This window comes from Pituophis catenifer, unplaced genomic scaffold, assembly GCF_029215685.1.
Source record: "Pituophis catenifer annectens isolate HBS135680 unplaced genomic scaffold, rPitCat1.0.hap2 SCAF_2, whole genome shotgun sequence".
Lineage (NCBI taxonomy): Eukaryota > Metazoa > Chordata > Lepidosauria > Squamata > Colubridae > Pituophis > Pituophis catenifer.
This window is the reverse complement of record NW_027256882.1, coordinates 142,593,935-142,612,926: the sequence shown is the minus strand read 5'-3', so window position 1 is coordinate 142,612,926 and position 18,992 is coordinate 142,593,935. Positions and strand designations below refer to the sequence as shown.

Genomic DNA, 18,992 nt, shown 5'->3' with positions numbered 1-18,992 from the left:
TGTGGGCGTGGCTTATTCTGTGGGCGTGGCTTGATGGTCATGTGACAATTATTTAGGATTTAGCAGAGGTACTGGTCTACCAGGCTTTTAACTGCTTGCAGAGCTGTACCGATCTACCCATTTATTTTTGCAGGCACCGATCTATTCATTTGTTTTCTTTTAACAGTGATCAGCTGTAGGGCGGCCCTTTGAAGCCCCACAGCAAGAGTTTAAACAGTTTTTTTTCCCTCTAGCCATCAGCTGGGACTCAGGAGGCAGCAATAGATTGGGGATGAGGCCAAATAAAAGGTAAGAATAATGCGAGGGGTGGGGGTAAGAGGGTGCATAACCAGTTCGGTGACATCATATCGTCACCGTTACCGGCTCGGGGGAACCGGGCTGAACCGGGAGGATCCCACCACTGCATGGCACCCCAAAGTGGTAGCACATGGGTTGAACTGAAAAAATGCTAATGAGGTTCAGCCCCAGTTAGTATTTTGATGGGAGAAATATCAGAGTTCTATACTTGGCAGGGAAGTCGAAAAGGCATATGGGAAGACGTAATGGCAAAGTATGTCTCCTATAACTGTTGGTTCAAAGATTTAGGAGATCATCATATAAACAAAGAACTTTAAGATTCTCTAGTCAGGTTAAAGGCTGTTAAAAAGAATATCAAATGAATATCCAAAAGTATAGGTAATATATTTGTTCATTGGGGAAAATAGTTCAATTTCTGTAATTTTTCTAATTTCATACCATTTATTTCAATAAATATTGATAAAGTAAACTATGAGAATTGTACTTGTAAAGAAAAACAAATTTGAAGCAGCTGACAAAGAGCCTGGTATCTCTTGTTTCATCCACAAGAATGGAGTTCCATACTTTCAACATTGAGTAGTGGGTTCTATGATACATCCTTTAGATAAAATCTCCTAAAGTTGAGCTCAACTACTGGCGACTACATAAACCTCTTTTTTTCCTTTTTCTTTTTTTGCCATTAAGAATTACATTCAATTTAAAGTAAACTTTGAAGGCCATTCATCATTCCTGCATTAAAGTAAAGGTAAAGGTTCCCCTCGCACATATGTGCTAGTCGTTCCTGACTCTAGGGGGCAGTGCTCATCTCCGTTTCAAAGCCGAAGAACCAGCACTGTCCGAAGACGTCTCCGTGGTCATGTGGCCAGCATGATTAAACACCAAAGGTGCATGGAACACTATTACCTTCCCACCAAAGGTGGTCCCTATTTTTCTACTTGCATTTTTTACATGCTTTCGAACTGCTAGTTGGCAGAAGCTGGGACAAGTAACAGGAACTCACCACGTTACGCGGCACTAGGGATTTGAACCGCTGAACTGCCAACCTTTCAATCGACAAGCTCAGCGTCTTAGTCACTGAGCCACAGCGTCCCTATATTCCTGCATTACAGAGACATAATTATAATGCCAACATCACTCACTGTACTGAACCTATTAGCAGTCACTTTATTAACCTTATTTATCAAATCTGAAAAGCATCTAGACACTTACTTGGATGCTCCTTAAGACCATAATGAAAACCCTACCTATGGTATTTTCAGGTCTGAGAATTAGAGACACCAAATCAGCAAAATAGGCCTTACCAGGAATGTTGTGTATTGTTATTGCGAAAATCAGCAGCATGATCCTCCTCCAACTGCTGCTTGCTGGAACAGGAACATTGTCTTTGAGAGTGTGGGACACTGCAGGAAGATCTGGCTGACTTTGTCCAGCACCTTTCCTCCTTTGATATGGTTCCCCATTTTCACCTTTGTCTACAGTAAAAATAAAAAAGTTTACAAAACTTTAGGTTGCTGTTATAAATGCTTAAAATAAAGAAATAAAGAAAAGACACAAAGATGTTGATAAGCATATAGAGTTTAATATTAATATAAACCAGCTTTTCCATCCACATGTGTTGGGAAATTGATCAAAAATTAGGGGACCTGCAATTCTTCACATGCAGAAAGCACTCGTTGGGGGGAGGGGGGGAGGGAAGGACTTGAAATGAAATATTTAATTAGAGGTTAAAAACCTACAACAAAATATTGTAGAAATGTAATAGTATATAAATAAAATCATGTTATCCAACCAAATAAAATAGAGACAAACTTCAACGGATAATTAGAACTGCAGAAAAAACAATTGCCACCAGCCTGCCTTCCATTGAGGACCTGTATACTGCATAAGTCAGAAAGAGGGCTGTGAAAATGTCTACAGACCCCTCACATCCTGGACATAAACTGTTTCAACTTATTCCATCAAGATGACACTATAAGGCATTGCATGCCAAAACAACTAGACACAAGGACAGTTTTTCCCCCATGCTATCACTCTGCTAAACAACTAATTCCCACAACACTTACCTAGTAGTGTAGTAAGTGTAGTAAGTATTACTATTATCCTTCTCATCTTTTCTATTATCTATTCCTTACCTTCTTATTACTATAACTTTGTTGCTTGTATCTTACAATTTATATTGTTTTTGTCAAGGTAATGATTTAAAGCTGACTAGCCCTTTAAGACTGAGAATGAATTAGCAGGGTTACTGCCCTTTAAGAAGCTGCCGATATAAGGGAGGCCATTAGAGGGCGTCTCTCTCTCTCTCATGTATCAGTCTCCTCATTGCGTGTATCTGCACTGTAATTCTATCTGTGTGCTTCCTGTTATAGTTGAAGAGTGATTGATTAATTGTCTGGCTTTGCTTAGCAAGTGTATGTACTATATATATACTGTAGATAACTTGTAGATAAAGCACTGTTTGTAAAGACAAAACCTCTGTGTCCTGAATTTTGCTCCTGGGTTGTCTCAAAATAGCAGTCACACTGTGCACACTGACAGTTTTCTTTAGTATCCTAGTATGGTTTGTTGATTGCTTATTTAGTATCCTATGACTATAACTGAGTATTGTATCTTATGATTTATGATGAATGTATTTTATGATTATAATCATTATTTATCACTTGTTGCTTGTATGTACACTGAGAGCTTATGCACCAGAGACAAACTCCTTGTGTGTCCAATCACACTTGGCCAATAAAGAATTCTCTTCTCTTCTCTTCTCTTCTCTTCTCTTCTCTTCTCTTCTCTTCTCTTCTCTTCTCTTCTCTTCTCTTCTCTATATATACAGTATATATAAAGTGAGTCTGAGTGAACAAGTAACACCACAATTTGGGACTTTTTCATATATCTCAGGAAAATCTTGAGATGACTGCTTATTGCTTTTTGTTACATTATTGTAAGGGTCCATAGATGTTTTATTATCATGAATGCCACATATAGTGGGCAAAAAAAAAAAAGTCTAAAATCAAGTAAATTGTGCTACTAACGTTTTACACCATGATCTTAATAGAATATTAATATTAAGATTAGCATAAAGAAATTTGCAGCTTATGCACAAGAGATATTTCCTAATAGAGTAAAATTCAATCTGAAAGCAGCAAATGAATAGAGGAGAAGAAAGAGTCCAGGATGAAAAAAATGTATATGAGTATGTAATAATACAATCATTGCTACCCTAAAGAATAGAGTGTTCATTGGTTAACTCTTTAAAAAAAAACATTATTACAGTCTACCTATTCTTCTCTTTTCTTTCTGATGAGCTGTCTTGAAAAGGTCTCTGATTTAAAAGCCAGTACGAGCAAAGCAAGTGTAAATTAAGGCCCTAGAAAAAGGGCAAAACATTCAGCATTTTGAAGTACAATATCGGATTTTTTCCACTGATTAGTACAATTTAGAAAATTCTAAGCTGTTAAGATAACAAAGGCAGATGTTCCTGAAATTTACATAGGCAACAGCTGTACTGATTACAATTATCTGACATTTTAAATGCATATTGACTCTCTTTACCCAATCAGCTTAAAGTCTCCAGGCAAACTAATAAGTTTCAGAAGTCATTTGAAGACACTTCTCAATTAATGTCAGTTGCTTCCCATGCCATTTCAAAGCATTTTAATGCTAATGTTCAAGTTGCACATAACTTGGCAGCCCCTGAAACCCTGTAGCACATTAAACGCTGTCTTAGGAACTGAGAAGAGGTAGCCAACAGGTAAAAACAAAAATAACATGCAATCTTGCATCCTGCTATTTGAAATAACAGTTTTGAAAGAGAAGGGGAGAACCGGGACAGTATAAAACCTTTCAGTGGTACTGTAGAAAATCTGGTCTAACACCATTGTCAGTGCAGGTTGTTCAAACAAGTATTAAATAATAAAAAGGAAACAAAATTGGCAGCTAAACACATTAAAATAAACAGGCCCTCCAAACAGATGTTTTTACCCTGTAAAAAATGCTAATATTTCATAATGGTTTGGCAAACACATGAGGAGAAGAGCAAAACCAAGAGAATTTAATCAACTTATTGCTGTTGCAATGATACAAATTCAGATCCAGCTGTAGCCTACAGATTCATTACATTTCGAGACAGGGACAGTGAAAGCTATAGTGAAAGCTGGCTGAGGAATTCTCAGGAGGAGTTGAAGCCCACGAGTCTTAAAGTTACCATGGGTGAACGTGCCTCGTATATGACATGGGGAGGGTGGGGAGATGAGAAAATAAAAATTATCCGCCCAATACATTGGAAAAAAAATTCAGGAAATCACAGACCAGCTATGTCCTTACCCCATTCAGGGCATCACTCCCCTCTCAAAGCCTTGTAACTTCTGGCCCACCAAACATTTAGCCCTAGAGGTAAACAGTACTGTAATTGACACAAAAAGTATGTTTTATATCCAAACACTGACTCATAAAAACTATAAGGAAAAAATGAATACAGGTAAGATTAAGAATAAAATCCTTTTTGTATTTTGAAAAATAAAAAATGTAATTTAAAAAAAGAATAAAAACTTGAGTTTTTCATTAAAACCCCTTTAATATCAGGCAAGGAAGGATAAACTCTCTCACAAAACCTCTCATGACTATATGTATACAACCATGAGATTTTCTTGACAGCAAGAGAGAGGTGACTTCAGGAATGTTTTATCAAGTTTCCAATCTGTACAGCCTTTGGATGGCTTCTACTCAAATGCTTTCCAGCTCTGATTCTACTTTGCTCTTTTTGAAATAATCCAAGATCAAGTAGGTGTTACTGTTCCCTCTTGTTCAAAATCAGACTTGGTACCAGATCATGGCAGTCAACACATAGTGCTCAACTTATTTTTCAGCATAAATGTGTATTGTTTTGAACAGAGCTCATTCAAATAGCTAAATCTAAGACTTTCTCCAAGAAAAGCTTTCTTAACAATTAACTAGACAGAATGACAAGGATCTTGTTGTTGGTAAAATGAAGAACAAAATAAGAAACATGTTTATTTGTTTGGAAACAAACAAAACTGATGCTAATATAGGCCCCGGTTGAGGCCCTTTGGACAGGGAATTCCATAAATAGGGTGCCACCCCATACGTTTTCCTGCTTGTAGAAGCCTACCACTCTTCCTTTGGAGGGATTTTTTTTTTTAATTTGATTTATATGCTGCCCTTCTCCGGAGACTCAGGGCGGCTTACAAAGCGTTAAGCAATAGCCTTCATACTTTTGTATATTTATACAAAGTCAGCTTATTGCCCCCACAAACTGGGTCCTCATTTCACCTACCTTAGAAAGGATGGAAGGCTGAGTCAACCTTGAGCCTTGGAGAGATTCGAACCAGCAGTAATTGCAGGCAGCTGTGTTAATAACAGGGTGCTTAGACCACTGTACCATCAAGGCTCTTGATAGTAGATTTGGATTTGGAAAAAGTAGATAGTAGATTTGGAAAAAGCTTCAGATTATGAGGGGGCATATGTATGTGTTATCCTTGCAAGGTAGTCCACAAAGGAAGTACACCCAGCTGATCTAATTATACTTTAGAATTACTGTAGTTTACATTAACAGAATCTTGCTAGTCAGAATATATATTTCTCCTTGGTCTTTTGTATTGCTCAAGGGTCCTTTCTGAGATGTTAGCCATGTCTACATTCCTTCTGCAGGCTAAGCTGCCTGCAATGGAATGCATGGGTGATCTTGAGAGAGGAGGGGAAGAGATGTTGCCTAGAAAACAATCAGACAAGAGAGGCTGGAGCCCCCGTTGGTTTAATAGTCAGACAGAGAAATTTAGGAAGGGCCCCCCCACTAATAGATTAAGTAGTTAAGTATGGCAGCAGGAAGTTTGTGCCTTCAAACTTTGCAAGGTTCTGTTAATATAGCTTTACAGTAAAGTAGAGTTAATTTATCTACTCCTGTTTCCTGTCTGGAAAGGCTGATAGGACCAACAGGGCATCATTCAGCTGATGTCAAGCCCAAGAACAACACGTGGGGTTACTTCTGACTAGTTCCTTTATTGTTGCTAACCTACAAAAAGAATCTTGCCAGAATAAACCAATTATCTGAAATAGCAATAGCACTTAGGCTTGTATACGGCTTCATAGTGCTTTACAGCTCTCTCTAAGCGGTTTACAGAGTCAGCATATTGCCTCTAGCAATCTGGGTCCTCATTTTACTGACCTCGGAAGGATGGAAGGCTGAGTCAACCTTGAGCCTGGTGAGATTCGATCTGCCAAACTGCTGGCAGTCGGTGATCAGCAGAAGTAGCCTGCAGTACTGCATTCTAACCACTGCGCCACCGCAGCTACAATAATTGTAGACATACTCTGAGACTGCTAGGGATAGTCCAACTTTGCTCTCTTCCTGTCTACCAGACATCCCAAGCTCCACTATCCCTTTGCCCTCTAGGAAAAAAGGTTCTCCCTCCTGAAACTCACTACATTCTACACAAATGGACAGATGTGTCATCCCAAAACAGTATCTGCATCTTGTGTGGATTGAGTCTCAGATTACTAGCCTTCATCCAATCTATTACCCTAGTTCAACCCTAGTTCAGAATGCCGACCATCTCATAAGTTTTAAATGAAAAGGAAAATGAGAGCTGTGTGTCCTCTGCATATTGATATGGGATTTCAATCTAGATCTCTGAATGACATCTTCCAGCTGTTTCATGTAGGTGTTAAAAAGCATAGGGAATAATATAGAAACTGAGGGACTCCATAACCCAATCCCTATAAGGCACCACCTGCTAGCAAAAGCCACCCAAGTAGGAATAGAACCGCCATAGTACAGTGTCCCCACAACCAACTTTGATCAGGAAGATAGCACGCTCAACAGCATTTAAAGCAACTGAGAGGTCTAGGAGGATCAACGTAGTCACACTATCTTGTCTTTTTCCCAGCACAGGTCCCATGGGAGATTATGGCAGTTTCTATTCCACAGCCAGGTCTAGAAATTTGTTTCATCCTGTAGAGCCAGGAGCATGCAACCTGGGGCAGGGATGAAATGTAAAATTTGTTAACTACTGGTTCTGTGGGTGTGGCTTGGGGGTGGTGGGTAATGTGACTGGGTGGGCGTGGCCAACTTTTTTTTTTTTTTTTAACTTTTCAAAGCATTTTTTCGAATGCTTTGAAAAGCCTTTGCCAATCAGGCAACTCAGCTGGGATCTTCAGAGAGGCTTTTTAAAAAAAAATGCCTCTCTGCTCATCAGGTAACTCATCTGGGATCGTCAGAGAGGCTTTTTAAAAAATGCTTTGAAAAGCCTCTGACAATCCCAGCTGAGCCGTGCAATCATCAGAGGCTTTTTTTTTTTTTAACTTTTAAAAGCATTTTTTCTACAACCTCTTCCGACGAAAAAATGCTTCCGATGATCGTGCGGCTCAGCTGGGCATGGTGGTGGTGGGGCGCAGGCATTTTTGCTACCGATTCTCCAAACCACCCGCCGCCATCGCTACCGGATCGGGTGATCCGGTCCAAACCGGGAGCATTTCACCCCTGACCTGGGGATCCTGCAGTTTTATCTGGCATGCAACCTGAAAAATCCTACTGTTAACTTACTTATACATTCTTGCTGTTTTTGCTATTTGTACAAGAGAGGATTTGAGGAATCCTCTCTTGTACAAGTAGCACTTGCTTGCTAGAGTTACATGTTATTCTACTGAGTAATTGTCCTTATAGACTGAAGTCATACAGATTGCTGCAAGCCTTACTGGATCATACTGACATGCTCCGAGTGGGAAAGGAATTAATTATCTGCCTTCCACCCAAAGCAATTTATCACATCCTAGCCAAGAGATAGGCAATTAATCATCTGAAATATTTGTGTCAGCTCCATCAGCTGCCCTGTTTCTTACATTAACTTTTAAGAAAAGAAAAACTCCACGGTGGCCTTTTCTATAGCCTCTCCACTGGCACAGTTATATTTCACTGTTGACATCAAGCTGTGCCATCACGATTTAAAAATTAATGCTATGTAGCCATAGGAGCAACTCTAAAAAATCAAAACAGCCCCAACAAAAAAAATATTGTTAGGATACAGAAATCACCCCAACCTTTCTCCAGATAAACATTGTCTGCAAATCATTTCCTGCATTACAGCAACCAGAATAGCTAGGCAAATCTGTGTTTGATGATTCAGAAAGCTATGCCTGCCCTATGTGCTAACCACACAGCAAGGTATTGCTTCCCACAAGCACACTTCCTTCAGCATAACACAGCTGTCAATAGGGCTGCACTCCGGTTGTCTAAGAATTCCCAGCTGTGTGTTCCTTTATCTTCCATCACAGAGGCTCTTCACCACACTGGCACACCGATCTTTTTAATATGTTAATCTTGTTTCCTAGGCAGGAAGGCTGAGCAGGCCAAGATTATCCAATAGTGTATATAAATGCCAAGTAATAAGTCAGAGCACCTTTGGAAATGAGAGAACTGAAGGGAGGGAAATGAGGGAATTCATTCTTGAAGGGGCAGTTGTGTTACTCTATTACAGAAAAAAGAGTACACCTCAGGCAGCACTTTAAAGGGATCTCTCATTTATTATCATATAAACTTTGACACACTATCAGACCCCTTGCCACATCGTGGAATATAATCCAAGAGGATGATATATATTTAAAATAATTGATGGGTAAAATTAATTGTCATATAATATATGTGTGTACATGCATAATTTTGTATTTATCTATTTATCTTGTCATGTTTAAAGTCTATATTAGAGGTGGAGACTCTTTGAGAGCCGTATGCAACATAATTTCATTTTAATGTATGCCAATTAGTGTACATTCAAAGTGACAATAAAGTTATTCTAAGTCTTTTGTGTATTACCCAACAATCAGATAAAGAGGAACTGTATAAGGCAATCATTATTTAATAACAGTGACTATTGTTGGATGTGACCTAGCTATTCCTGTATAGATTATGATTATGTGCTTTCAAGTCATTGTTGACTCCTAGCAGCCACCTAGATTTTTTCCCCATGATGATCCTGTAACATATGTGGTATGTTATAAAGCCAGGTTTCTGTTTAATCCATGGCAGAGGTTAATAAATTCTGCCCTAGGTGGAATTATTGTGCTCAAGGATAGCCCTATTGAGGTCAGCATCTTTAGCCCAGAACCACAATTGATGGTTGTAATATCAGAGCATTAGCACTCTTTATTCTTGTGAAAACAGATTTATGGACCCAGGAAGTTATCAAACATGAGCAATCAAACATAGATATGTCAGAAAGGTACCAGTTTTATTTCTTTGGAAACTGTACATGCTCAGCAGATGACATGATAAGAAAAATGAGACAAAAAGACATGTAGCCTAAAAGGTCTGAGTGAAGATATGTTTTGACTTTTGCATTTACTGCAATAAGAAGCAGGCTTGCTTCATTTCCACACATTTTATGCTCCATAAAATAGGGGAGATTGTGCAATAGCTATGGTCACTTGCCTTTGCACCACAGGGAGCTCTGCACGGAAATTTAATAGTACACTAGAGAGATCTAAATTTGGCCTAGTAAATTGCTTTTCCACCAATAAACCAAGATCTTATCCACATTCCAATTTTTATCTGTTTGTCATCTGTCTGTAAATCAGCTGGAAATCAAGATGGTTTAACAAATCCGTTCCTGGAACTCAGCGCTTTCCTCCACTTTGGACTAGTGATGGTGTCCTAACCCTAAGCCTAACCATATCTAATACATGGTTAACATGTGTTAGGAGGTGGTAGTTTCACCTCCTTCTTTTCGTCTCCCACCCATGCCAGGGCCTACTTTCCTTTCTGTGGCCATCTCTTTTTGAGGATGGAAAGGAAGAAAATAGCTTTACATTTTTACTTTTTTTCAATTGGGCTGGAAGAGGAAACTTGGAAGCAGCCCTGTCAATTTCAGCCAGTTATTAAAAAATAAATAAAAAATAAAAGCAAAGAAATGGCCAGCATTTCACCCTTCCACTACTCAGTCTGTTAAAAAAGAAACACATAACCAAAAGATGCAATTTTATAGTGAGCAAAGCCTACCTGCCAGACCATATGCCATCCAGCTGGCACAAAAGCCAGGAGGGGGATGAAGCATAGCAGGGATACCAGATGATCTTGCTTGCACCAGCAGGAAGAAAAAACTTATTTTTGATACAAATCTAACATCTCAGATGGAAATTCCCTTTCTAACTCTAGAGAATGTGCTGAGGAAGACATCAATTGTTCCTGTCCTCTTGAAACAGCAGGTGGCCTATCCTAACGCTGAGGTAAGTTAGTCAGCTATAAGACTAAAATGATATCACAGTACTTTCATTTGCTCAATATACTCATATTCCTGATTTCATAGAACCAAGTTTCAGTTCTCAAATGATAGACTCCTAACTGCTTCCTAACCAAGCACCAAATCCTAAAGCAGTGCTTTCCAAACTTTTTCCTTCAATATCAATAACCGCTTTTTCAGAAAGTCTAATCCAACTCCGAGGACTAGCTCTAAGCGCCTTCCTTCAGCACCATTGTAACGTCAAAGGATTGCTGAACAAATGGTCATAACTTGAGGACTGCCTGTATTATGAAAACATTATCACTGAATGATCTTTATGTCATTTCAACAAATTACCAATGGTAATTTCATCTATTTTCATCTTAACAGGAATACTTCGGGATATTTTCAAATATATTTTAGTACATATGGCACTCTTTAAGTCAATTTAAATGTTCTGGTTTTAAGGAGTAAAGAGTTTGTGTGTCCTTAACCAACGATAAACCACTTTTAACTATTTTTTTACTAATTTACCCAGGTTTGGGAAGCAGGAACTAGCTATTTTCAGACTTCTTGGTTTCAAAGCCATGACATGCTGAGTAAAAGCCCCATTAATTTATGAGAAGTGCAGAATAAATAACAATGTTAAACCAGTGGGGTTCTAAAAGTTATTTGCATACTATTAACAGCAATGGGCAATTAACAATTTTGCATGGCTTCATTCGTTCATTCTTCTCTGCCATAAAGATTCATCTTTAGCTGAGCCATGAGCGCCAAGCCTAGCTGAGGAAATGGCCTCTGGCTCATCTCTTCTGCAAGACTTTGATGGCGAGACAACAAAAGCACACTAGGAGCCTATCAACCATGATCAGGATGGCATGACACAAGTCATTTAAAACCTTCAGAAAAGAAATCTTAAGAGATGGAATTGGCAGGGGTAACAAATGTATTTGAATTAAACAGAATAACTTATCCAGTTTTTTTTTTTCCAGTAGAAAATAGCTTCTGGATTTTATGCTTGAAACAGAAAAAAAAAAAAGATCATTTGATTTTAGGTTTGATGATTAGAATAACTGTTTGTTATAGGAATGGCTTGTATCTATCAGAAATATAAAGCAAAGGTTGAGGCTGTAATTGTACTTTGAATTCTATTGCACCAAAAGGAGTTGAAAGTCACTGCTATTTTTTCTTTTCTTTTTACCTTACAATTCTTTCCCATATTCTCTCTGATCTTTGTTTCCATTTATATATTTCCATTTGTATTTTATATTACAATAAACTCTTAATGAATTTTTTTTTTAAATCCTTCAGGAAAGATCTTGATTTAATCCAGTTCCAGTTTCACATGCATTTATTTTGTGAACATGTATATTTGTGATGGGTTGCTACAAGACATATCTAATTATAATAAAATATAATTTTTAATTAATAAAATTAAAAATAAATTAAAAATCCACTTTATCACCAAGCTGCAGTATCAAAAAAAATCTGCTTTTGCAAATCATAATACAGACGGTTAACCACCTGTAAACCACCTCAGAAAATTCTGAGGTAATTTGCTTAGCAATATGCAAAATGACAAGTATACAATTTTATGTCCTATTGGCATACATATATAACATTTATTGTCAAAATCTTTCCTTGTTCCTTGTTTACTTTTACATGGAAAACTCCTTCAATATTTCAGTTATAAGATAGAAAGCAGGTAGATTTTGATATACAGTATAAATATCTATGTTCAGGTACTATAGTAAGACCATCTAATACACAGGTGTCAAACTCGCCACGTCACGTTGCCGTCAGGTGACATTTTGAGACATTTTTCCCATTTGCAGAGCTGGGGTAGGCGTGCCCTGCATATGATGCATCTGGCCTGCAGGCCACCAGTTTGACACCTGATTTAATAGAAAACTAGGCTGCAATCTTATACACTTATAGTACTTAGGGAGAAATTCCACAGAATGTAATGAGATTTAAATTAGGCATTGATAGTATATCACCATAAATATATCTGATTTTTAAAGCATCATCAATTGCTCTAGGCCTAGAAGATAGTTTCAATGAACAGCAAGTAAAAGCAATGTTGGGCCATAGTGGTTTGAAATTACGATAAAGCCTGGAATAAAAAAATTACATCAATTGCAATACAAATATATTTATTTGTAACTTTTCATAACTATTTACTGTATTTCTAGAGCCTGACCTAATGACAGTCTATAATCAGTTTGATAGACATTAGATAAATGGATTATTTAAAAAACAATCTATTTATTATTGTCAAAAATGTTAGCTACCTATTAAAAGTAAATATATATTTCCACACTAATACTGAAATAAAAGTCCTTGGAAACCCTTAAAGTCTTTGAGATATGACAAAATATTTTATGTAGACCTAGCTGGAAATTCCATTTTACATTGGGGGGGGGGGGGGGAACGACCCATGGGAAGGCTCTTAAAGTCCAGGAAGATTGACTTCTGACAAGTCCAGGCATCATAGAAGGGAAAAGAAGATTTATGCTTAAAGAGAAATTATTATTTATATTACATTTTCGGTTAATATCTGCAATAAATTAGGAGCTCTGGTGGCTCAGCAGACTAAAGCACTGTTATCAACATCCACTTACATCTGCTGCCTGCAATTACTGCAGTTCAAATCTCACCAGGCTCAAGGTTGACTCAGGCTTCCATCCTTTCTAAGGTAGGTAAAATGAGGACCAGATTATGGGGGCAATAAACTGACTTTGTATAAATATACAAAAGTATGAAGGCTTTGTATAAATATACAAAAGTATGAAGGCTACTGCTTAACACATTGTAAGAAGGGCGGCATATAAATCAAATTTTATATATATATATATATATATATATATATATATATATATATATATATATATACATACATACATACATACATACATACATACATACATACATTGAAGCTGATGCATAGCATAGGCATTCCAAATATCTGAAATTCATAGTAATAAATAATATGGCACCCCAGAGAAAATGCACTGAATTTTAGTGCTCTACCAGTTTAAAACCAAACCAAAGTGAAATGAGCCTTAAAAGCTACCCATTCCAAATTCTACTTCTGCTCAGAAGAGATACAGGTAACTTTCAATAGTAAGTCTGAAAAATATTTCAAGAAGTCCTTATATTATATACTGTATTCTTCCTCCCCTAATAGCATTTCAGAAAAAGTATATTGTCACAACCCAAAAGTATATTGTCACAACCCAAAAGTATGTTGTCCAACTGATTCTGTATGTCCAGATTGACAATTCTATGTTTAAACTGAGATTCTTCATACATGCTGTAAGCAGAAAGACTGTGAAACAACACTTGAGTAATCTAAGATTTTCCCCCCAGAAGGTTTCTTGAGAAACAATAAAGTTATTGACTGAGCCACATATTAAGTTGCTAAATATATAGAAAAGTTGAACTGTACAACAGTGGAAAAAAGTTGAAAGAGTCTCATTTTATTCTAGCATAAATACAGATTAAATATTTCTCTATTTCATTTAGACAGTTATCCAAGCTTTTACAGTCATCACTTTACTTTGGGAATCCATCATATTTACATCTTTGTCCTGAGATTTGCTTAATATGTTCAATTTATTAAAGTCATATCTACATCCTTCCATTATGTTCAGTCTAAGAGGAAAATCCTGCTTCATTTAAAATGGAGAAAGGTGAAAATTATTTCATATATATATATATGAATTTATATTTATATATATAATTTATATTTCACTGATAAAGAAATAAAGGGAAATTAGTATAGATCTATTTCAAGCTATTTAGCTCTCATCAGCTAGCCATACCCTTACTTGGATTTGAACTTGGGCTGCCTACATGTTAGGCAGTTGTATTAACCTGAGCCACAAGTTCTCCTCCCTTCATCAGCTTGAGCAAGGGGAGAGATTAAGTGTTCTTTATTATTATTTTGTATCCCACCTTTATTATTTTTACAAATAACTCAAAGCAGTAAATATATCCATCACATCTTCCACCTCCTATTTTCCCCAGAACAACAATCTCATGAGGTAACTTGGGCCAAGAGAGAGTGACTAAAGCTAGCTTTTAGTCCTGCTAAGGCAGGACTAGAACTCCTGCTTTCTAGTCTGGTGCCTTCACCACCAGTCCAAACTGGCAAAACTGTATCATATAGTATACACAAACACTCAAGCAAACATATACATGACTAAGTCCCACTTGGAATTGATTTATGTTACAAAAAACTAAATACAAAATTGAGGTTTAGTAGATGTAATCAGCATTTTTAGAATAGCTCTAAATTTAAATAGGAAAAATATGGAATGATATTGCCCATCTGTCAGCACCCTTTCTCAGGCCAGCTGCTAACAGTTTCCTTCTTTTAAATACAGCCCACTGCCTATATTTCTATCCATTATTACTGGCATTATATAATCCTGAGATGTGAAACAGTCTGTCTGCAGTTAAGAGTTTATTATATCAGGCTAACTAACCCTTAAATAAGATCCATTCTTATTGTCAACTGCCTTCTGCCCACAATTATCTGTCACCTCAAGTGTCGTTTACATGTGGTTCATTTCTCTACCTTGTGGAAGAATGCACAGTGCACAGTGGTAATAACTTTAAATAACACATCGTGTTTCTTCCTGGTTAGACTAGTGAACTTGAATGTCCCACTTTCATAAATCAAAGATAGATTGTTTTAAAAACTGAAACTGGTTTCCTTTATTATCATATGTATCTCACATAACAGAAATTTATTCCCATCGACTAGAAATCTCAAAAGAAAGTTTAGCCAGAGGAGTCAGAGATACTCAAAAGATATTGTGAGATGAAAAGGATGAAGAGAAAGAAAAGCCCAATGTCCTGCCTTGTCAAACTATGATTGCTAAGTATATCTGAAAGGAACTCCTGAAATATCTTGCCCAATTCAAAAAACAAGAGAGGCATTTCAGGACAAAAATGTATGTCTAATATTAACTGAAGTAGTAACTATTAATTAAAATCAATTGCCTGTAAAATAAGATCATTTACAAATTAATTGATCTCCATCTATATATACAAACCATTATCTGTGTCAACATGCACCACTCATGCTAAAGTACATAGGAATACACACCTTGCCCTCCCTCCTTCCTGCAAAAACCAGCAAAAAACAAAAGACTGAGGAAGGGGAAGGAGGCAAAAGGCTTGGATGTGGGTTAGAGGAAAGTGCATGGGAGAGACAATCCTGGACAGAAATGAGATGAGGTGAAGATGGAACTGGAAAGAAGGAGAAAGCCCTACTTAAGGGTTATGAAAAGGGTTGAATTCCTCAATCAAGCAGGGTCTCAAAGCAGGGATAATTCTCGAACACATCCACACCTTTCAGCAGAGATATTGCTAGCTATTTACAACCCTTGCTCATTCCTTTTCAAATACTTCTATTTTTAACAGCAAACCTGAGATGATCCTCCCTCAAAAGTTCTTAATATATTCAATAATATGGATTTCTAGGCAGTTTTCTTTCTTTTTTGCTTCATACATATTGTATTTGTAGCTACTATAATACTAATACTAAACCACATGATTTGATAAAACTCAAACATGTTATTTAAACTTTTGCTCTTGGCATTTTTTTTACTGTTACTTCTTTGGGTGAAATATGTCACCATATTTCACCCAAAGTATCCTCTGAATAAGGCAAAGAAGCTTACCTGCTGTAGAAGGCGGGTACTTCTTCACTGTCACTTGTGAAAAATATCTATCTGCCATTTTAAGTAAGTGATTGCCTAGAAAAGACCTTTAATTTAGCAAACCTTAAGAACACCAGCTTTTTAAACTATAGTCTGCAAGGGGGAAAAATGACATAATTCCAAGATATCTGGGAATACTGTAAGCATATAACAGTACTGGTGTTTCACCAATTGTTTTTAAAAATGTTCACACTTCCAGCAATTGTGTGGTACTCCTTGATTTATGCACAGTTATTTAGCGACATCAAAAAATCCGGATGGACCTACTTACGAGACAAGAACTGGAAAGACAAGGCATTATGATTGATTGGTGGCCATACCTTCAAATTGAGTCAAAATATACAGCAGACAGGAGACATTATGATTTTCAAAGCCAATCAAGTGAACTAGATAAAATTTTAAAAGGCACAGATGAGAAAATAATATCTAAAATTTATGGATATTTAATAAGGTATAAATTAGAGGAGGAAACAGTGAAAGAAAACATGGTAAGCTGGGCAAGAAATATAGGTCACAATATAGAGTTGGACAGATGGGACAAGCTATGGGCAGAAAATTATAAGATGACACTGTCGATTCCATACAAAGAAAATTTATACAAGATATTTTATAGATGGCACCTTCCTCCGGCACGTTTGGCTAAAATGTTTCCAAACACATCACCAATGTGTTGGAAGTGCAAGACACAAATGGGGACATATTACCATCTCTGGTGGTCTTGCAGGAAGGCACAACGCTACTGGCAAGAGATTAAGAGAATAATTGAAGAAACAACGAGGCAAAGTGTAGAAATGAAACCAGAATTCTTTCTATTTGGAATGACTTCACCACAGTGTACCAAGGAGATAAAATATCTTACCATCCACATATTGACAGCGGCACGTATAGTGTACGCTCAGAATTGGAAATCCGAGATAATACCAACAGAAGAAAAAATAATAACAAAAATAAATGAATGCGCAGAGATGGATAGGCTCACAAAAGAGCTCCAAGATAAAAAGAACACTGACTTTTATTTAGTTTGGCAAAAATGGTACACATGGTTAGAAAGAAGGATAGGGCCAACAACATAGGACATTAGGAGAACATAACTCAAGAATTGTAGAAATAGATACATGAGATGAGCCGTAGGATTGTATAAATAAATGGTTAATATGATTGTAGAAAGATACTGCTGAACTTCAATGAATGTATTAAGGTATAAGTAAGTAAATTTGTAAATAGTATGATTAAGGAAAATTGGTTAAATGGACATTAATCACCGATGTGAAGGTTTTCTAGAAGTTAGTCGATTGACTCTTTGTTAATGTATAAGTGTTTACATGTATTTGTGTTTTACGTTTGTTTATGTTAATAAAATTTAATTAAAAAAAAAAATCCGGATGGACCTTATCTGGATTTGAAATTCTAACAACGGCCCCCCACCCCACCCCCAGTCATGTGTCCACATTTTGAGTGCTCATCAATCAACACGGCAATGGCCATTTGTAGTGTCCAGGAGTCATGTGACTGTGATTTGTGACATTTTCCTCAGAAACCAACATTTACTTCTGGTTTTCAGCAAAAACAACAACAACAACAACAACAAAAAAAAAAAACCATAGCAAACAGTGGGCTCACTTAACAACTGCAGTGTTTGCTTTATGACTGCCACGTTTGCTTAAAGACTGCCCCAAAAATGTCATAAAATTGGACATGATATGGTGCCGACTTAACGATAATCATGACTTACATCTGAAATTGAGGGCTCAATGGTTATAAGTGAAGGATTATAGAAAATACTATGGCCCATCAACTGTAGCATGGAGAAGCTGCTAACATTTAGTTAGTAAAGCAAGTTTGAATATAATATTCTTAATGACATTCCGCATATTACAGTAAACATGTTGAAAAAACATCAGTCATACTTACATTATTGCATAATGAACATTAAAAGAAAAAATATATAAGCAATATTTCTTTTTCCTCTCATCTAACAATTCTGTGCAATATTCAGTAAAAACAACTGAATTACTTGCACAGCAACATACATCATGCTTTTAAAGAATGATAAATTAAGGGAAAAACATGCAGGATTCAGCACATGCATTTTTCTTAATGCAATATTCCAAGTTAAAGCTTGAAAAAATAAATTAATTTGTAATAGAGACAGATTGCAAAAGCAAACACTAAAATGTAATTTAATGACTAATGCTCTTTTGAAATTTACTTTTAAAATATTCATTTCTCCTTCTGACCAAAGATGTCCCACTTTCAATTTTACCAACTAATTATGGTAATTACAAAAATCACTCTTTATTTTAAAATGCTTAAGGATTTCTAATGTAATGTGAAACCGAATTTTATTTACAGTCATGCCAACATCAAGAACTGAGCCATCAGTCATATATTTAAGAGCCCCCAATGACTTTTAGATTTTTATGCTTCAACTGTTTTTAAGATGTAATCAGTAGGCAAAACAGTTTTATTGTTCTGAAGTAGTAAACAGAGGCCCACAGAGCAGTGTTGTGAATGTCTTCCATCAAAGCACTTCCCCAGAAGACTGCAGCTGTAGCTGCTCCCAGGGCAGGCTGGGATATGACACCCAAAGGGGGCATTTCTGAAAGAGTTTGATAAGCACATTCACACAATTGGCAAGAAATAAGGAATACCAACTGCTTCTTCCCTAGGGATTTCTGGGGGGGGGGGGGGGAATAGAACAATATTTGTGTTCTTTTACCTGGAGACTTTCTGAATTTAA

General features: G+C 36.8%; 1 protein-coding gene across 2 annotated transcripts in view; it reads right to left on the bottom strand.

Annotated features, from left to right (window-relative positions):
• Positions 1 to 18,992, bottom strand: part of SLC39A11 (solute carrier family 39 member 11) — a 322,297-nt gene that overhangs the window by 119,908 nt on the left and 183,397 nt on the right. For both annotated transcript variants that reach the window (XM_070934733.1, XM_070934734.1), the window contains exon 6: positions 1,599 to 1,769. In XM_070934733.1, coding sequence (XP_070790834.1) covers positions 1,599 to 1,769 — 171 coding nt within the window. The remainder of the gene's footprint in view (positions 1 to 1,598; positions 1,770 to 18,992) is intronic.